We start from the raw sequence: 19261 nt of genomic DNA on the forward strand, positions 1-19261 counted from the left end.
TGATATGCTAATAATTTACTGGCCTTATCACCATGATCGTAATAGTTGAATTTAGATTTTAATAACATCTCAGTCGCTTGGTCTGTGGATAATAGTTCAAACTCAGTTTTTAGGGAAAGGCGCTCCTTATAGAGGTCAGGTGACGGGGAGGATGCGTAGATCAAGTCCAGCTGACTGATGCGTTTCATTAATTCTTTAATTTTAGTGTTTTTTAATCTTCTCTCGTAGTTAGTGTATGACATTATTTCACCTCTAATATAGGCCTTGAGAGTTTCCCATAGCAGTGAAGCTGACACTGCCGGGGTCTTGTTGACACTAAGAAAGAAATTTGTTTTGATATAGATTTAACAAAGTCGTCATTTGACAAAAGACGGTTGATAAACATCATGGAGTGCGGCTGTTATTCATATCTACACAATTTACTGTCATAGTGACCGGAGCATGATCTGAAATAACAATTGCTTCATATGAAGTGGATTTTATCTCAGGCAGAAATCGGTTGTCAACAAGAAAATAATCTATACGTGTGAAAGTGTGGTGGACATTTGAGAAGAATGAATAGGCTTTAGCGGTGGGATTTTGATATCGCCAAGGGTCAATTACTGGAAATTGCTCCTTAAACATTTGGATAATTTTGGCCGACCGTGAGGGTAAACAACTTCGACTAGAAGAGCGATCGAGTTTTGGGTCTAGCCAGCAATTAAAGTCTCCTCCAAATATAGGGAGGTGCGAAGATATGTCTGGTAAATTAGAGAATAAGGATTTAAAGAAGCCCTCGTCATCCCAGTTTGGACCATACATTGATGAGCATGACTGGAGTGTGGCACAGTTTCCCAACAACAACAAGATAACGCCCGTTTGGATCCGTGATTGTTCTTGTGCATTCAAAGGGGACTGATTTGTGCCACAGAAGAGTCACTCCCCTGGACTTGCCGTGGAATGAAGATGATCATTCTGACCAATCCAACTGCACTTCAGCTTTCTTTGGTCTGAATTTTTAAGATGAGTCTCTTGTAAATAGACAATTTTTGCTCCTAGATGTTTAAGATGGTGTAGCACCTTACTGCGCTTGATGGGATTGTTGAGGCCTTTGGAATTCCAGCTGCAAAATTTTAAATCACCCATAGTTTCCACTGTACTGTTAGATGCTATCATCTGAAGAAAGTTATGCATAATGCTTGAAAGACAGGAAATGCGAGAGCAAACTTTAACTCTTCAGTCACGTCGATTCAAAACAAAATGAATAAACGTTCAGGACACGTGACTTAAAGAAGCATAGAAGTGATTTTATTCATTTTGGATTTCAAAGTGTTTACGGTGGAAACGAAACGTTGAGAGTCTTTGTTCAGTGTTTTGAAACCTTCAAAGGAAACATGACCTTTGACCTGCACCGACCACGTCCGGACCTCCCTGACGGGCCGGGCCTGCAGCCGGACCTCCGCTGGTTCTGTTCAGCAGGTCGTCGTCGTCGTCCGGGCAACGGGTCACGAGCGGCGCCGCTATAGTTCGGTCCTGGAGCGAGAGATTCGTGGACCTTTCCTGATCTCTTTCCTCTTCTCCTCCTTCCTCCTCCTCTTCTCCTCCTCGCGCAGGATCTTCTGGAAGGCCTCGGCAGTGTGCAGCACCTGGACACGTCGCCTCAGAGTCACATGGTCGTGTCGACAGAAGCTTCTCGGTCCATTTACACCGAATTTAAAATGTTATTCATTAAGAAACACTGAATCAAAATATATATTCTTTGAATCGTTAGAATCTATGTGTATTTGTTTGTATTCATTTTGAAAATATCCACTTTTTAACTATTTTTTTATTAAAAAAACAAACAAATTCAACCTGTTAATGAAGAAATGATTGAAGAACTGATGAAGTTTAAAGCAGTTTAACTCACGTCGTCTCTCTCGGTGCGATACGGGTTCGTGAAGTCTGGAGTCTTCTCCGTGATGCCGAGCTCCTGAGACATCTGTGGACACCAGGGGTGATGAGAAGAGGAGGGAGAGGAAGGAGAAGGAGAAGAAGATGGAGAAGAAGGTGAAGAAACAGAGAAGAAGAGGAAGGAGAAGAAGAAGATGAAGTTGAAGAAAAACAAGAAGAAGAAGAAGATGAAGTAGAAGGAGAAGAAGAAGAAGGTGAAGTTGAAGAAAAAGAAGGAGAAGAAACGAAGAAGACGAAGAAAAAGAAGGAGAAGAAACGAAGAAGAAGAAGAAGACGAATAATAAGAAGACGAAGAAGACTAAAAAAAAGAAGAAACGGAGAAGAAGACGAAGAAGAAAAAGAAGAAGAAGCAGAAGCAGAAGAAGACACTCACCAGGGTCAGCACATGCTGGTGAGATCCTCCAGTAAAGACTCCAGTCATGTTGCAGAAGGTCAGCCCCCAGCGCAGCAGCCCCCCCCACTCAGAGTTACGGTCGAAGTAGTGGTGGACGATGCGAGGGAAGCGAAGAGCGACGTCGCCGAAGAACGCCGTGTTCTCCACCACGTGAGAGAAGGCTGAGCAGACGAGACGGTGAGTGATGGAGCCACAGGTCAGTACTACAGTACTTCAGTGCTACAGTACTACTGTAGCACTGTAGCACTGAAGTACTGTAGTACTCTACTACTGTAGCACTGTACTACTGTACTACTGTACTACTGTAACACTGTTACAGACTACTGTCTGTAGTACTGTCCTACAGTGTTACAGTTCTACTGTAGCACTTTAACACTGTAGGACAGTACTACTGTCTGTAGTACTGTAGCACAGTAGTACTGTAGCACTGTAGTACTGTACTACAGTCCTACACTGTAGTACTGTAGCACAGTAGTACTGTAGTACAGTAGTACTGTACTACAGTGTAGGACAGTAGTACTGTAGCACTGTAGTACTGTAACACTGTAGTACTGTAGCACTGTAGTACTGTACTACAGTACTACTGTCCTACACTGTAGTACTGTAGCACTGTAACACTGTAGGACAGTAGTACTGTAGTACAGTGCTACAGTACTACTGTCCTACACTGTAGTACTGTAGTACTGTAGCACTGTAGTACTGTACTACAGTACTACTGTCCTACACTGTAGTACTGTAGCACAGTCGTACACTGACCTTCTTTGACCTTGTCGTCCAGTGGGAAGGGGTCGTCAGGCTGCATGTTTGCAGAGACCAGCACCTGACGGGAGTCGTCCAGGACCTGCAGGAGCAGGAGGAGAACAGGTTCATCCTTGTTGACGAGCCTTGACTCGACTCATCTACGTGTCGACCTCTGACCTTGAACAGGCCCTTGAGCATGATGTCGATGATCTTGTACTGTTGGTTGATGTCGTTCAGCTCCACCAGGTTCTTCAGAGCGTTGAGCTGGTCCTTCCTCTTGGTCTCGAACAGACGCTTGTCTGCGGGCGGAGGTCAAGGGCACAAGCGGACGGAGGTGAAGGGCACATGCGGGCGGGGGTCAAGGGCACACGCGGGTGGAAGTCAAGGGCACACGCGGGCGGGGGTCAAGGCACACGCGGGTGGAAGTCAAGGGCACGCGCGGGCGGGGGTCAAGGGCACGCGCGGGCGGGGGTCAAGGGCACGCGCGGGCGGGGGTCAAGGGCACGCGCGGGCGGGGGTCAAGGGCACGCGCGGGCGGGGGTCAAGGGCACGCGCGGGCGGGGGTCAAGGGCACGCGCGGGTGGAAGTCAAGGGCACACATGGGTGGAAGTCAAGGGCACACGCGGGTGGAAGTCAAGGGCACACGCGGGTGGAAGTCAAGGGCACACACGGGTGGAAGTCAAGGGCACACGCGGGCGGGGGTCAAGGGCACACGCGGGTGGAAGTCAAGGGCACACGCGGGTGGAAGTCAAGGGCACACACGGGTGGAAGTCAAGGGCACATGCGGGTGGAAGTCAAGGGCACACGCGGGCGGGGGTCAAGGGCACACGCGGGTGGAAGTCAAGGGCACACACGGGTGGAAGTCAAGGGCACACACGGGTGGAAGTCAAGGGCACATGCGGGTGGAAGTCAAGGGCACACGCGGGCGGGGGTCAAGGGCACACACGGGTGGAAGTCAAGGGCACACACGGGTGGAAGTCAAGGGCACATGCGGGTGGAAGTCAAGGGCACATGCGGGTGGAAGTCAAGGGCACACGCGGGCGGGGGTCAAGGGCACACACGGGTGGAAGTCAAGGGCACATGCGGGTGGAAGTCAAGGGCACACGCGGGCGGGGGTCAAGGGCACACGCGCCAACATCTTGTTCTCGTGCCATCTTCATTTAAACCTTCACCAGGTTCTGTGTTCTATTCATTTTGTTCACAAACATTTATTACTTCATTATATACTGTTGATCAAGTACTTTGTTAAATATATATAGAAATACACGTTTATTCAACTTTTGTATTTGTCTTTTTTAATATTTAAAAATACAAGTACAAATACACACTGTTTCATCTTAAAGGACTTGTAACATTTACTTTGTTATTATTATTATATTTATATTGTATTTGTAAAACTGAAAACATATTTATGTACATTATGTACTCACTTAATTTGAAGTAAAAACATCAAATATATCGAATAAATTATTTTTGAGTAGAAACAAGATTATATTTTAAAGTACAAGTACACAAACTACTATTGAATCTTAAAAGACATTTACTTTTATTTTATTGTTACTTTTCTCTGAAGTACTTTTGAATAAATCAACATTATTATATACATTTAATGTACCTTTGAATCAATGTGAAAAACTAGAATAAACTATGAAGAAGTATTTACAATCAAAGGTACATGTATGTAATACTAATGAGTACCAGGTGCGAGGATACAGATCTCCAGGTTAGAATCAGGTCTGAGTCTCTGAGGTTCCGGGTCGGACGAGCCGGTGTCGGTTCCGAGCAGCAGCAGCAGCAGCAGCTGCGCGCACACACGCCACATGGTCAGCAGGGGGCAGCAGAGCTCTGGGAACATCAATAGGTTAAAGTCAGACATTAGACCTTCAATGAAATGTGTTGCTCAGAGGCTCAGAGGCAACATCAGAAGAAGACCTGGTCTGGATCGGGATCGGTTCTGATCCCAGAGACACTTTTGCAGCGTCACCTGCTCTGATCTTTCGTTGTCCAAGTGTCTTCATCAGAGACGACAGGGAAGATGAAGACTGGTCTGAAGATAGCAGCAGATCATGAGAAGATCATGAGAAAATCATGAGAAGATCATGAGAAGATCATGAGAAGATCATGAGAAGATCATGAAAAGATCATGAGAAGATCATGAGAAGATCATGAGAAGATCATGAGAAGATCATCAGCAGATCATGAGAAGATCATGAGAAGATCATGAGAAGATCATCAGCAGATCATGAGAAGATCGTGGGAAGATCATCAGAAGATCATCAGAAGACAATGAGAAGATCATCAGAAGATAATGAGAAGATCATCAGAAGATAATAAGAAGATCATCAGAAGATAATGAGAAGATCATCAGAAGATCATCAGAAGATAATAAGAAGATCATCAGAAGATAATGAGAAGATCATCAGAAGATAATAAGAAGATCATCAGAAGATCATCAGAAGATCATCAGAAGATAATGAGAAGATCATCAGAAGATAATAAGAAGATCATCAGAAGATCGTCAGAAGATAATGAGAAGATCATCAGAAGATAATGAGAAGATCATCAGAAGATAATAAGAAGATCATCAGAAGATCATGAAACCACTTGTTAGTGTGGACACCAGTGAGTCTGCTGCAAGATCAGGACTGAATTCACCACCGGATCAGGACTTTCTCTGAAATTACATTTATCGTCAAGAGTTTGTTGATAGTATCACAATACAAGTATGTATAGAGATATATAGTGATAGTGTAATAAAAAGTATATATGTGTAGTATTGTGGAGTTCTTGACTCTTGTGTTGTGATAGTGTAGTGACTCACTGTATCCTCTCGTCCTCAGTCGTAACTGCTATCATTTGTTTTCAAACCAAAATATGTCCAAACATCAGCTTTAAAAGCTGCTGGACTCACTGTATCCTCTTGTCCTCAGTCATCATTCTTCCTGTAGCTGCGGAGGATGTAACGACTGCTGCCATCTAGAGGCCTGAAGTTTAATTGCAAAACAAACGTATTCATTTTAAATAGAAAAATAAATGTTAACAGAATGTATTAAAATAGTGTCGTTTAAAGAACTTTGATCAAATAAAATATGGTTTGATAAGTAAAAAAAGAAGTTGTATCGGTGAAGACGATGTGAGTGAACAGACACAGATGTTGTTTGTTTGTGATTTTGTCTGATGATTTGTTTACTGATGGATAAATGTGTTCATGGGAGCTGCTGTAGTACTGTAGGACAGTAGTACTGTAGTATTTCACCGTGTGTCGCTTAATGTACTCAGAGTTTCAAAGTATAAACTTGATATTAAGTCTCGGGAGGAAGAATAAAAAAGATTCAAAGATGAAGGAGGTTCAAGGAAACTATGCTTCCCTCTGGTGGACGAGACGAGCAGGTGCAGGTTCAGAGCGACAGAAGAGTCAACTCTGAACATGAAAGATCAATAATTGTTTCATCACATGACACCGGGGAGGAAAGAGGGATGAAGGGGAGGTGAGACCTGACAGGAAACAACAGGTGAATCATCCTCCTTTACTTCCTGCTGCAGTCACCCAGAGATGGAGGGATGAAGAGAGAAAACAGGGGGGTGAATAGAAAGATGGAGGGATGAAGAGAGAGATAGGGAGAGAGATAGCGATGAAGATAGAGATAGAGGTATAAAGAGAGACGAAGAGAGATAAAGAAAGAAATGAAGGGATGGAGACAGAGAGATGAAGAGAGAGATAAAGAGAGATGGAGAGAGAGAGATAAAGAGAGAGATGGAGATAGAGAGTGATATGGAGATAGATAGTGATATAGAGATGGAGGGATGAAGGGATGAAGAGAGGGATGAGAGAGAGATATAGAGATGGAGGGATGGAGATATAAAGAGAGAGATGGAGAGAGATAGAGAGATGGAGGGATGAAGCGATGAAGAGAGGGATGGAGATATAAAGAGAGAGAGAGAGAGAGAGAGAGAGATGGAGGGATGAAGATATGTGTGGACCATAGAGGTGGAGGAAGAGAAAAAGATGGAGGGCGAGATAATGAAGGAGTAAATGAAACCACAAGAGAGTCAAGTGTGAATATTAATGGAGCGTCAAGTTTAGGAGGAAATCAGAGCGAGAAGAAGAGAAGAATGTAAATCATGTTGAACAATAAAGTTCAAATGTCTATAAAGGAGTACCTGGAGTAGTGTGAGCGACACAAACAGTTGTGTGAAGAAGAGAGTGCAGCCAGGATGGATTCGTAGTGTTACTATGGCAACCACCACTGATATGACAGCTCCTTCATTCTGACGAACATGAAGTAAACAAGCGTTGACATTAGAGCTCTAAAATTAATTAATCTCACGATACGATTAATTATACTCACGATATTAATCTCACGATACGATTAATTATACTCACGATATTAATCTCACGATACAATTTATTATACTCACGATATTAATCTCAGGATACAATTTATTATACTCACGATATTAATCTCACGATACGATTAAATATACTCATGATATTAATCTCACGATACGATTAATTATACTCACAATATTAATCTCACGATCAATTAATTATACTCACGATATTAATCTCACGATACAATTTATTATACTCACAATATTAATCTCACGATCAATTAATTATACTCACGATATTAATCTCACGATACAATTTATTATACTCACGATATTAATCTCACGATCAATTAATTATACTCACGATATTTATCTCACGATATGATTAATTATACTCACGATATTAATCTCACGATACAATTTATTGTACTCAGGATATTAATCTCAGGATACAATTTATTATACTCACGATATTAATCTCAGGATACAATTTATTATACTCACGATATTAATCTCACGATACGATTAAATATACTCATGATATTAATCTCACGATACGATTAATTATACTCACAATATTAATCTCACGATCAATTAATTATACTCACGATATTAATCTCACGATACAATTTATTATACTCACGATATTAATCTCACGATCAATTAATTATACTCACGATATTTATCTCACGATACGATTAATTATACTCACGATATTAATCTCACGATCAATTAATTATACTCACGATATTAATCTCACGATACGATTTATTATACTCACGATATTAATCTCACGATCAATTAATTATACTCACGATATTTATCTCACGATACGATTAATTATACTCACGATATTAATCTCACGATCAATTTATTATACTCACGATATTAATCTCACGATCAATTAATTATACTCACGATATTTATCTCACGATACGATTAATTATACTCACGATATTAATCTCACGATCAATTAATTATACTCACGATATTAATCTCACGATACAATTTATTATACTCACGATATTAATCTGAATATACAATTTATTATACTCACGATATTAATCTCACGATCAATTAATTATACTCACGATATTTATCTCACGATACGATTAATTATACTCACGATATTAATCTCACGAAACGATTAATTATACTCACGATATTAATCTCACGATCAATTAATTATACTCACAATATTAATCACACGATACAATTTATTATACTCACGATACAATTTATTATACTCACGATATTAATCTCACGATGCGATTAATTATACTCACAATATTAATATCACGATACAATTTATTATACTCACGATATTAATCTCACGATCAATTAATTATACTCACGATATTAATCTCACGATACAATTTATTATACTCACGATATTAATCTCACGATACAATTTATTATACTCACGATATTAATCTCACGATCAATTAATTATACTCACGATATTTATCTCACGATACGATTAATTATACTCACGATATTAATCTCACGATCAATTAATTATACTCACGATATTAATCTCACGATACAATTTATTATACTCACGATATTAATCTCACGATCAATTAATTATACTCACGATATTTATCTCACGATACGATTAATTATACTCACGATATTAATCTCACGATCAATTAATTATACTCACGATATTAATCTCACGATACAATTTATTATACTCACGATATTAATCTCAGTATACAATTTATTATACTCACGATATTAATCTCACGATCAATTAATTATACTCACGATATTTATCTCACGATACGATTAATTATACTCACGATATTAATCTCACGAAACGATTAATTATACTCACGATATTAATCTCACGATCAATTAATTATACTCACAATATTAATCACACGATACAATTTATTATACTCACGATACAATTTATTATACTCACGATATTAATCTCACGATGCGATTAATTATACTCACAATATTAATATCACGATCAATTTATTATACTCACGATATTAATCTCACGATCAATTAATTATACTCACGATATTTATCTCACGATACGATTAATTATACTCACGATATTAATCTCACGAAACGATTAATTATACTCACGATATTAATCTCACGATCAATTAATTATACTCACAATATTAATCACACGATATAATTTATTATACTCACGATACAATTTATTATACTCACGATATTAATCTCACGATGCGATTAATTATACTCACAATATTAATATCACGATCAATTAATTATACTCACGATATTAATCTCACGATACAATTTATTATACTCACGATATTAATATCACGATACAATTTATTATACTCACGATACAATTTATTATACTCACGATATTAGTCTCACGATACAATTTATTATACTCACGATATTAGTCTCACGATACAATTTATTATACTCACGATTCAATTTATTATACTCACGATATTAGTCTCACAATACGATTTATTCTACTCACGATATTAACCTCACGGTACGATTTATTATACTCACGATATTAGTCTCACAATACAATTTATTATACTCACGGTACGATTTATTATACTCATGATATTAGTCTCACGATACGATTAATTATACTCACGATATTAATCTCACCATACGATTTATTATACTCACGATATTAATCTCACGATAAAATTGATTATACTCACGATATTAATCTCACAATACGATTAATTATACTCACGATATTAATCTCACGATATGATTTATTATAATCACGATACTAATCTCACGATACAATTTATTATACTCACGATATTAATCTCACAATACGATTAATTATACTCACGATATTAATCTCACAATACGATTAATTATACTCACGATATTAATCTCACGATATGATTTATTATAATCACGATACTAATCTCACGATACAATTTATTATACTCACGATATTAATCTCACAATACGATTAATTATACTCACGATATTAATCTCACGATACAATTTATTATACTCAGGATATTAATCTTACGATACGATTTATTATACTCACGATATTAATCTCACAATACGATTTATTATACTCACGATATTAATCTCACGATACAATTTATTATACTCAGATATTAATCTCACAATACGATTTATTATACTCAGGATATTAATCTTACGATACGATTTATTATACTCACGATATTAATCTCAAGATACGATTTATTATACTCACGATACAATTTATTATACTCACGATATTTATCTCACGATACAATTTATTGTACTCACGATATTTATCTCACGATACAATTTATTATACTCGCAATATTAATCTTACGATACGATTTATTATACTCACGATATTAATCGCACGATACGATTTATTATACTCACGATACAATTTATTATACTCACGATATTTATCTCACGATACAATTTATTACACTCGCGATATTTATCTCACGATAGAATTTATTATACTCACGATATTAATCTCACAATAAGATTAATTATACTCACGATATTAATATCATGATACGATTTATTATACTCACGATATTTATCTCACGATACAATTTATTGTACTCACGATATTTATCTCACGATACAATTTATTGTACTCACGATATTTATCTCACGATACAATTTATTATACTCACGATATTAATCTCACAATAAGATTAATTATACTCACGATATTAATATCATGATACGATTTATTATACTCACGATATTTATCTCACGATACAATTTATTGTACTCACGATATTTATCTCACGATACAATTTATTATACTCGCAATATTTATCTCACGATACAATTTATTATACTCACGATATTAATCTCAAGATACGATTTATTATACTCACGATACAATTTATTATACTCACGATATTTATCTCACGATACAATTTATTGTACTCACGATATTTATCTCACGATACAATTTATTATACTCGCAATATTAATCTTACGATACGATTTATTATACTCACGATATTAATCGCACGATACGATTTATTATACTCACGATACAATTTATTATACTCACGATATTTATCTCACGATACAATTTATTACACTCGCGATATTTATCTCACGATAGAATTTATTATACTCACGATATTAATCTCACAATAAGATTAATTATACTCACGATATTAATATCATGATACGATTTATTATACTCACGATATTTATCTCACGATACAATTTATTGTACTCACGATATTTATCTCACGATACAATTTATTGTACTCACGATATTTATCTCACGATACAATTTATTATACTCACGATATTAATCTCACAATAAGATTAATTATACTCACGATATTAATATCATGATACGATTTATTATACTCACGATATTTATCTCACGATACAATTTATTGTACTCACGATATTTATCTCACGATACAATTTATTATACTCGCAATATTTATCTCACGATACAATTTATTATACTCACGATATTAATCTCAAGATACGATTTATTCTACTCACGATATTAATCTCAAAATACGATTTATTATACTCACGATATTAATCTCACGATACGATTTATTATACTCACGATATTAACCTCACGGTACAATTTATTATACTCACGATATTAATCTCACAATACGATTAATTATACTCACGATATTAATCTCAAGATACGATTTATTCTACTCACGATATTAATCTCAAGATACGATTTATTCTACTCACGATATTAATCTCAAGATACGATTTATTATACTCACGATATTAATCTCACAATACGATTAATTATACTCACGATATTAATCTTAAAATACGATTTATTATACTCACGATATTAATCTCACGATGATTTATTATACTCACGATATTTATCTCACGATACAATTTATTATACTCACGATATTAATCTCACGATACGATTTATTATACTCACGATATTTATCTCACGATACAATTTATTATACTCACGATATTAATCTCACAATACGATTAATTATACTCACAATATTAATATCACGATACGATTTATTATACTCACGATATAAATTTAAGTTACGATTTATTATAGTCAGGATACGATTTATTATACTCACAACATTAATCTCACGATACGATTTATTGTACTCACGATATTTATCTCACGATACAATTTATTATACTCATGATATTAATCTCGCGATACGATTTATTGTACTCACGATATTAATCTCACGATATTAATCTCACGATACGATTTATTATACTCACGATATTAATCTCAGGATAATTATACTCACGATATTAATCTCACGATACGATTTATTATACTCACGATATTTATCCAATGATACGATTACATTCAGCTCACGATACGATGTATATTCAGCTCGCTATACTAAATATATTATACTCTCAATGGGATTTGATACGATACATTTTGATACACTTTACCTTTTGACTTGCATTTAATGGGAAACTGAATTTGATTGGCAGGTTGTGATTGTTTGACTCTTTGCTCTTCTTTAGTTGAATACATTAAAACTTAATTAAAAATTACCAAACATCAGCTTTTAAAAGGAGCTGAAGTCGACAGTATCCTCTCGCCCTCAGTCATCACCGGAATCCCATGGATATTTAATTTTCTCATTCAGCTGCAGAAGACGTTACGTCATCTAGCGGCCGGAAGTTTAATTGCGACACAAAACAAACGCCGTGAAGATTTGCATATTAATGCTAAATTTAAAAAAAATCGATAATATTGAGATGTTGAAGTGCATCGATGATTTCCTTCCTTTCCTGCGGACGATCTCAAAGTGAAACATTATCAACGTTCTTTTCAAGAACTTGTCAAACCCGTCATGGATCCACAGATGCTGGAGTTGACAAGAGCACGTGAACCTACAACCCCACGAGCTCCAGAGTCCTCACTCTGGCTCCGGAACGTCACGTCAGTCAGGATCTGATCATCTGAACTATAGTTCCATCTTCGCTGCTCGAACACATGATCGCAGACTCACCTGGAACGAAAACCCCGAACCGACGCCTTCAGTGGCCGCAGGTGTGTCTGAAGCCTGGCGGCGGAGGATGAGTCTAGATCCCCGGGTCTGATCCTCGGACCACACTGGGCTTCATGAGGCTGATCCGAGCTGATCCACTCCGAGGCTGCCACGATCGCACCAGATCCACGAATGACGGGAGGACGTTGTTTCCGCCCGGAGGAGTTAGAGAGCGACACCGCGAGTTTTCTGCTGCGTTCCGTTTCTCTTCGCTCGCCTCCTCCTGCGAACACTTGCACACAATTCTTGGGATAAAAAACACGAAAGATGCCAAAAATTTGGTCAAATAAAAAAGACTAGTTTTTCCTTTCGAGGATAAGAATGTTTTTCTTTCTTTCCGTGAACAGATGCTGTGAAGATCGTCTGCTCAGTCCTCCGTGAACACAAGTGGACTGAAGACTTGTAGTCACAACATCTGCTTGTAAACTATTCAACGAAAATGAAATATTTGAAACAAATACCGACAGATATTCAACTTAAAACGTATTTTATTTAGTTATAATTGTATTGTTTGGCCTTCGTTTGGATAGTATTCATGTATTTAACACCGTAACAAAAATGAACAATTATTTAAATACTCGCATTTTACATTTATTCTTAAAATGTATACGAAAAAATTAATGTCTTTTAACAAAAATAATGGTCAAAGCCATTAAATAAAATGTGTTTATATATATATATATATATATATATATTTATATTCAACAGTTTATTATCAAAAACAAACAGCAAATGTATGAACTACAAAGACATTGATGAAAGTGTACGACAGTAAAAAGTAAAAGACTAAACTATGTATTATTTGCTGTCAAACGAGCATCAAGGAGCATCAAGGAGCATCAAGGAGCATCAAGGAGCATCAAGGAGCATCAAGGAGCATCAAGGAGCATCAAGGAGCATCAAGGAGCATCAAGGAGCATCAAGGAGCATCAAGGAGCATCAACACTGGATCACGCAGAAGTCCGAGCAGCAGATGAAGACGTCGTCGACTCGACTGACGGAGCAGAGTTGAGGAGAAATGACGTCGTGGCGTCGGCGTGGAGTGTGTCGGGCGCCAGAAGGATACAGGACGCTGCGCTGCAGGGGTCCCTGGGTAGCTGGGACTGAGCTGAGGGTCTCCAGCAGACTCCGGACTCGCTGCACCTGTGTGGCTGGAAGCTTCAGCTCCATGCTCTGCATCTGGAGACAAGAGACTTCAACAGTGTTAGTCATTCTTGACGCTCCAGTCCAGCATCAGAAAAGCTACTTTGATTGATGATTGTCTCCAAACAGTGACGACGTGCAACTTTGAGTATCTGGAAAAGCACTCAGTGAGTGCAGACCTCTGCCAAGCAGCTCATTTACCGTACGCTTCCCACTACAGGCTGCAGCGGCTTCCATTAAGCCTGATGTGGCTTTGTGTAGTAATATGTAAGGCTCAGGAGCCTGCTGGAGTAATACTATGAAGCCTTGGGGAGTAATACTATGAAGCCTTGGGGAGTAATACTATGAAGCCTTGTGGAGTAATACTATGAAGCCTTGTGGAGTAATACTATGAATGTTGTGGTCACAGCAGCCTGCTGTGTTCCCCTCCCCCTGGTCTGCCACTCCTCCTGTCGCCTCACCTCACACCTGGTCCTCATCACCAATCACACTCACCTGTTCCTGATCCCCAATCAACCCCCTTCATCTACCCTTGGATTCCCCGCGGTCGGCGCCAGATCGTACTCTACTCTACCGTGGTAACTATACGTGACTGGCTCAGTTTATGTGTTACCTCGTTCTCGTATTGAAGTCTCTCGTTGTTTTTTCGGACCTCAGCTAACTTTTTGTTCCTCTGCCTGCAGTAACTCGGATCCCTCACTCCAGCTCGCCGAGCTCGCTCTCCCTCCGGCTTCCCCTTCAACTACCTGCTTCCCCTCCGTTCAATAAACCCCTTTTTGCACTCTCTGGAACTTCGCCTCTGTCTGCTCTTGGGTTCAGCATCGCAGAACATAACAGAACGATCTGGCCAAGATGGACCCAGCGGACATGGCAAAAGTCCACGGAGCTCTCGCCACTCAAGGCACTCAGATTGCCGAGCACAACCCGGACATCTCATCTCCACCTGTTCGTCACTGCCAAAAGACAAGGCCCAGCAGTGAGACTCGGGGCCCTGCTGAGCCACCCTCCTTCCGTCCCCGTTCCTCTCGGTTCACGCTCTCTCCTGGATGCCACTCTTCTGTTCCTCGGACGTCCCTTGCCAGTACCCGCCCTGGTGGACTCAGGAGCGGACGAAAACTTCATTGACGCCAAGTTCGCTTCTCAGGTTGGCATCACTTTCGAAAAATTACCCTCGCCCCTTAACGCTAACGCCTTAGATGGCCGCCACCTGGCCCTTATTACTCATCGTACCAAGCCCCTGGAATTAATTGTTTCTGGTAATCACCATGAGAAACTTCAGTTTCACGTTATCCAGTCTCCTCGTACCCCTCTGGTCCTGGGTTACCCCTGGCTCAAGCTGCACAACCCCCATTTCGACTCGTCGTCTGGCAAGGTGGTGAGTTGGAGCACCTTCTGTCATTCCACATGCCTTCAATCTGCACTACCTCCAGCAGAGGGAGTTGTTCCCTCGCCCCAAGTACCCCCCGACCTCTCCTTGGTTCCCCCAGCCTATCATGACCTAGGAGAGGTGTTTAGCAAGTGTCGTGCGCTCACCATGCCCCCTCATCGCCCCTATGACTGTCCCATTGATCTCCTCCCCGGCGCCCCCTTGCCCAGTAGTCGCCTGTATAACTTGTCCCGGCCAGAGAGGGAGGCAATGGAGAAGTACATCAAAGATTCTCTTTCGGCTGGCCTCATAAGACCCTCCTCCTCCCCTGTTGGTGCTGGCTTCTTTTTCGTCTCCAAAAAGGACAAGTCTCTTCGTCCTTGTATCGACTTCAGGGGACTCAACAACATTACGATCAAGAACAAGTATGCCCTGCCCCTCATCAGTTCCGCATTCGAGCCACTGCAGGGCGCTACAGTCTTCTCAAAATTGGACCTACGCAATGCCTACCACCTGGTGCGCATCCGTGAAGGGGATGAGTGGAAGACTGCTTTTAACACCCCCCTTGGCCATTTCGAATACCTGGTCATGTCCTTCGGTCTCTCTAATGCCCCTGCAGTGTTCCAGAACCTCGTAAATGACGTCCTCCGGGACTTTCTCAACCGCTCGGTTTTTGTCTATCTGGACGACATACTTATTTTTTCTCGGAACGAGGAGGAGCACTGCCAGCACGTCCGACAAGTTCTTCAGCGGCTGTTGGAGAACAAACTCTATGTTAAGGCCGAGAAGTGTGAGTTCAGTGTCACCTCGGTATCCTTCCTTGGGTTCATCGTAGCGAGCGGACAAGTGAGGACCTGCCCCGAGAAGGTCAGTGCGGTGACAGACTGGCCCATCCCCAATTCCCGCAAGAAACTGCAGCAGTTTCTGGGGTTTGCTAACTTCTACCGGAGGTTCATCCGGAACTACAGCAGGGTTGCAGCCCCTCTCACTCGTCTCACCTCTCCTGCCCTCCCATTTGCCTGGTCACCCGAGGCGGAGACTGCCTTCTCTGATCTAAAGAGACTTTTCTCGTCTGCCCCCATTCTCATCCAACCTGACCCCTCCAGGCAATTCATCGTGGAGGTCGATGCGTCTGACACAGGGGTGGGGGCAGTCCTGTCCCAGCACTCTGCCTCTGACGAGAAGATTCACCCCTGCGCGTTTTTCTCTCGGCGGCTGGCACCTGCTGAGCGCAACTATGATGTTGGTAACAGAGAGTTGTTGGCTGTGAAATTGGCGTTGGAGGAATGGCGCCACTGGCTTGAGGGGGCTGAACAACCGTTCGTGGTTTGGACGGACCACAAGAACTTGTCCTACATCCAGGCAGCGAAGCGTCTTAATTCCCGCCAAGCCCGATGGGCCCTCTTTTTTGGGCGATTTAATTTCACCCTCACTTACCGTCCGGGTTCCCGTAACGTCAAGCCTGATGCCCTCTCTCGTCAGTTCAACCCTGAGGACGCACCGGCCTCCCCTGACACGATCCTCTCCCCTTCTTGCCTCCGGATCGCTGCCGTCACCTGGGAAATTGAGTCCCTCATCCGGGAAGCCCAAGTCACAGAACCAGATCCGGGTAACGGTCCTCCTAACCGTCTCTTCGTGCCCAGTGCGGTTCGCTCCCAAGTTCTGGTGTGGGTCCACACATCACGCTTCGCCTGTCACCCTGGCGTGGTCCGCACCCTGTCCCTCCTGAAGAGGTACTTTTGGTGGCCAGCGATGGACGCCGACACTCGGGCATTCGTGCTCGCCTGCACGGTTTGTGCTCAGGCCAAGTCCTCCCATCAAGCTCCTGCTGGTCTGCTACGTCCGCTTCCCGTTCCTGGTCGGCCCTGGTCTCACATCGGCCTGGACTTTGTGACCGGTCTTCCTCCCTCTAGGGGCCACACTGTGATCCTAACGGTGGTGGACAGATTTTCTAAGGCAGTTCACTTCATTGCCCTCCCCAAGCTCCCCAGTGCCACAGAGACTGCCCAGCTGCTTGTGCAGCATGTCGTCCGCCTCCACGGGATTCCCACTGACCTCGTCTCCGACCGTGGCCCTCAATTCATCTCCCAAGTTTAGAAGGCCTTCTGCCAAGCACTTGGAGCCTCTGTCAGCCTGTCTTCAGGATTCCAACCACAGACGAATGGGCAGGCTGAGAGAGCTAACCAGGACCTGGGGACTGCACTTCGTTGTGTGGCTGCGCGCAACCCCACTGCATGGAGCGACCATCTCTCTTGGATTGAGTATGCCCACAATTCCATGTCCTGCCCTGCCACCGGCATGTCTCCATTTGAGTGTTCCCTGGGGTACCAGCCACCCTTGTTTCCCGCCGAGGAGGAGGATATCTCTGTCCCCTCGGTTCAACACCATCTCCGCCGTTGCCGCAAGATGTGGAGGGTCGCACGCTCCGCTCTGCTGCGCTCCGCCGAGCAGAACCGGCGCATTGCCGACCGCCACCGGGCTCCCGCTCCTGCCTATCGGGTGGGACAACAGGTGTGGCTGTCCTCAAAGGATCTCCCCCTAAAGACTGGCTCCAAGAAGCTAACCCCTCGTTTTGTTGGTCCCTTCCCTATTGTGTCCATCGTCAACCCCTCAGCTGTCACACTCAAGCTGCCTCCAGCCATGCGCGTTCACCCCACCTTCCATGTCTCTCGCCTTAAGCCAGTCTCCGTCAGCTCTCTCTCTCCCCCTCCCCCCCTCCCCCCTCCTCCCCGTTTGATTGACAGTCACCCAGCTTTCACAGTTCGGCGGTTGTTGGACATTCGTCGTCGGGGCAGGGGGCATCAATACCTCGTGGATTGGGAGGGTTATGGGCCAGAGGAAAGGAGCTGGGTTTCGCGGGGTCTCATCCTCGACCCTTCCATCATCCGTGACTTCCATCAGGCTCACCCAGAGAGGCCTAGGCCGCCTAGAGTCGTCCCTTGAGGGGGGGGTACTGTTGTGGTCACAGCAGCCTGCTGTGTTCCCCTCCCCCTGGTCTGCCACTCCTCCTGTCGCCTCACCTCACACCTGGTCCTCATCACCAATCACACTCACCTGTTCCTGATCCCCAATCAACCCCCTTCATCTACCCTTGGATTCCCCGCGGTCGGCGCCAGATCGTACTCTACTCTACCGTGGTAACTATACGTGACTGGCTCAGTTTATGTGTTACCTCGTTCTCGTATTGAAGTCTCTCGTTGTTTTTTCGGACCTCAGCTAACTTTTTGTTCCTCTGCCTGCAGTAACTCGGATCCCTCACTCCAGCTCGCCGATCTCGCTCTCCCTCCGGCTTCCCCTTCAACTACCTGCTTCCCCTCCGTTCAATAAACCCCTTTTTGCACTCTCTGGAACTTCGCCTCT

General features: G+C 41.9%; 2 protein-coding genes across 2 annotated transcripts in view; both read right to left on the minus strand.

Moving 5' to 3' along the window:
* Positions 1–1265: 1265 nt before the first annotated feature.
* On the minus strand, positions 1266–13747 carry ccdc134 (coiled-coil domain containing 134). The gene is made up of 7 exons (XM_087809650.1): positions 13354–13747; positions 4781–4912; positions 3245–3366; positions 3083–3167; positions 2306–2487; positions 1889–1960; positions 1266–1625 (listed from the first exon to the last, which is right to left on the minus strand). Exons 2-7 carry the CDS (start codon positions 4887–4889, stop codon positions 1500–1502), a joined length of 696 nt encoding a protein of 231 aa, XP_087665776.1. The 5' UTR covers positions 4890–4912; positions 13354–13747; the 3' UTR covers positions 1266–1499.
* Positions 13748–13862: 115 nt separating this feature from the next.
* mei1 (meiotic double-stranded break formation protein 1) overlaps positions 13863–19261 on the minus strand; it is a 77201-nt gene continuing 71802 nt past the window's right edge. Inside the window, 2 exon segments of the mRNA XM_087809651.1 lie at positions 13863–14386; positions 14459–14571. Of these exon segments, the coding sequence (XP_087665777.1) occupies positions 14332–14386; positions 14459–14571 (168 nt within the window). The 3' untranslated portion in view covers positions 13863–14331.

Source organism: Callionymus lyra, chromosome 15, assembly GCF_982586985.1.
Source record: "Callionymus lyra chromosome 15, fCalLyr1.hap1.1, whole genome shotgun sequence".
Taxonomy (NCBI): Eukaryota; Metazoa; Chordata; class Actinopteri; order Syngnathiformes; family Callionymidae; genus Callionymus; species Callionymus lyra.

Coding starts and splice junctions, on each gene's coding strand:
- ccdc134 (XM_087809650.1), bottom strand. CDS start 4,889: ATGTGGCGTGTGTGCGCGCAGCTGCTGCTGCTGCTGCTGCTCGGAACC. Junction 2,488..3,082: donor GGACGACAAGGTCAAAGAAG/GTCAGTGTACGA, acceptor TCGTCTGCTCAG/CCTTCTCTCACGTGGTGGAG. Junction 1,961..2,305: donor ACCAGCATGTGCTGACCCTG/GTGAGTGTCTTC, acceptor TGGTGTCCACAG/ATGTCTCAGGAGCTCGGCAT.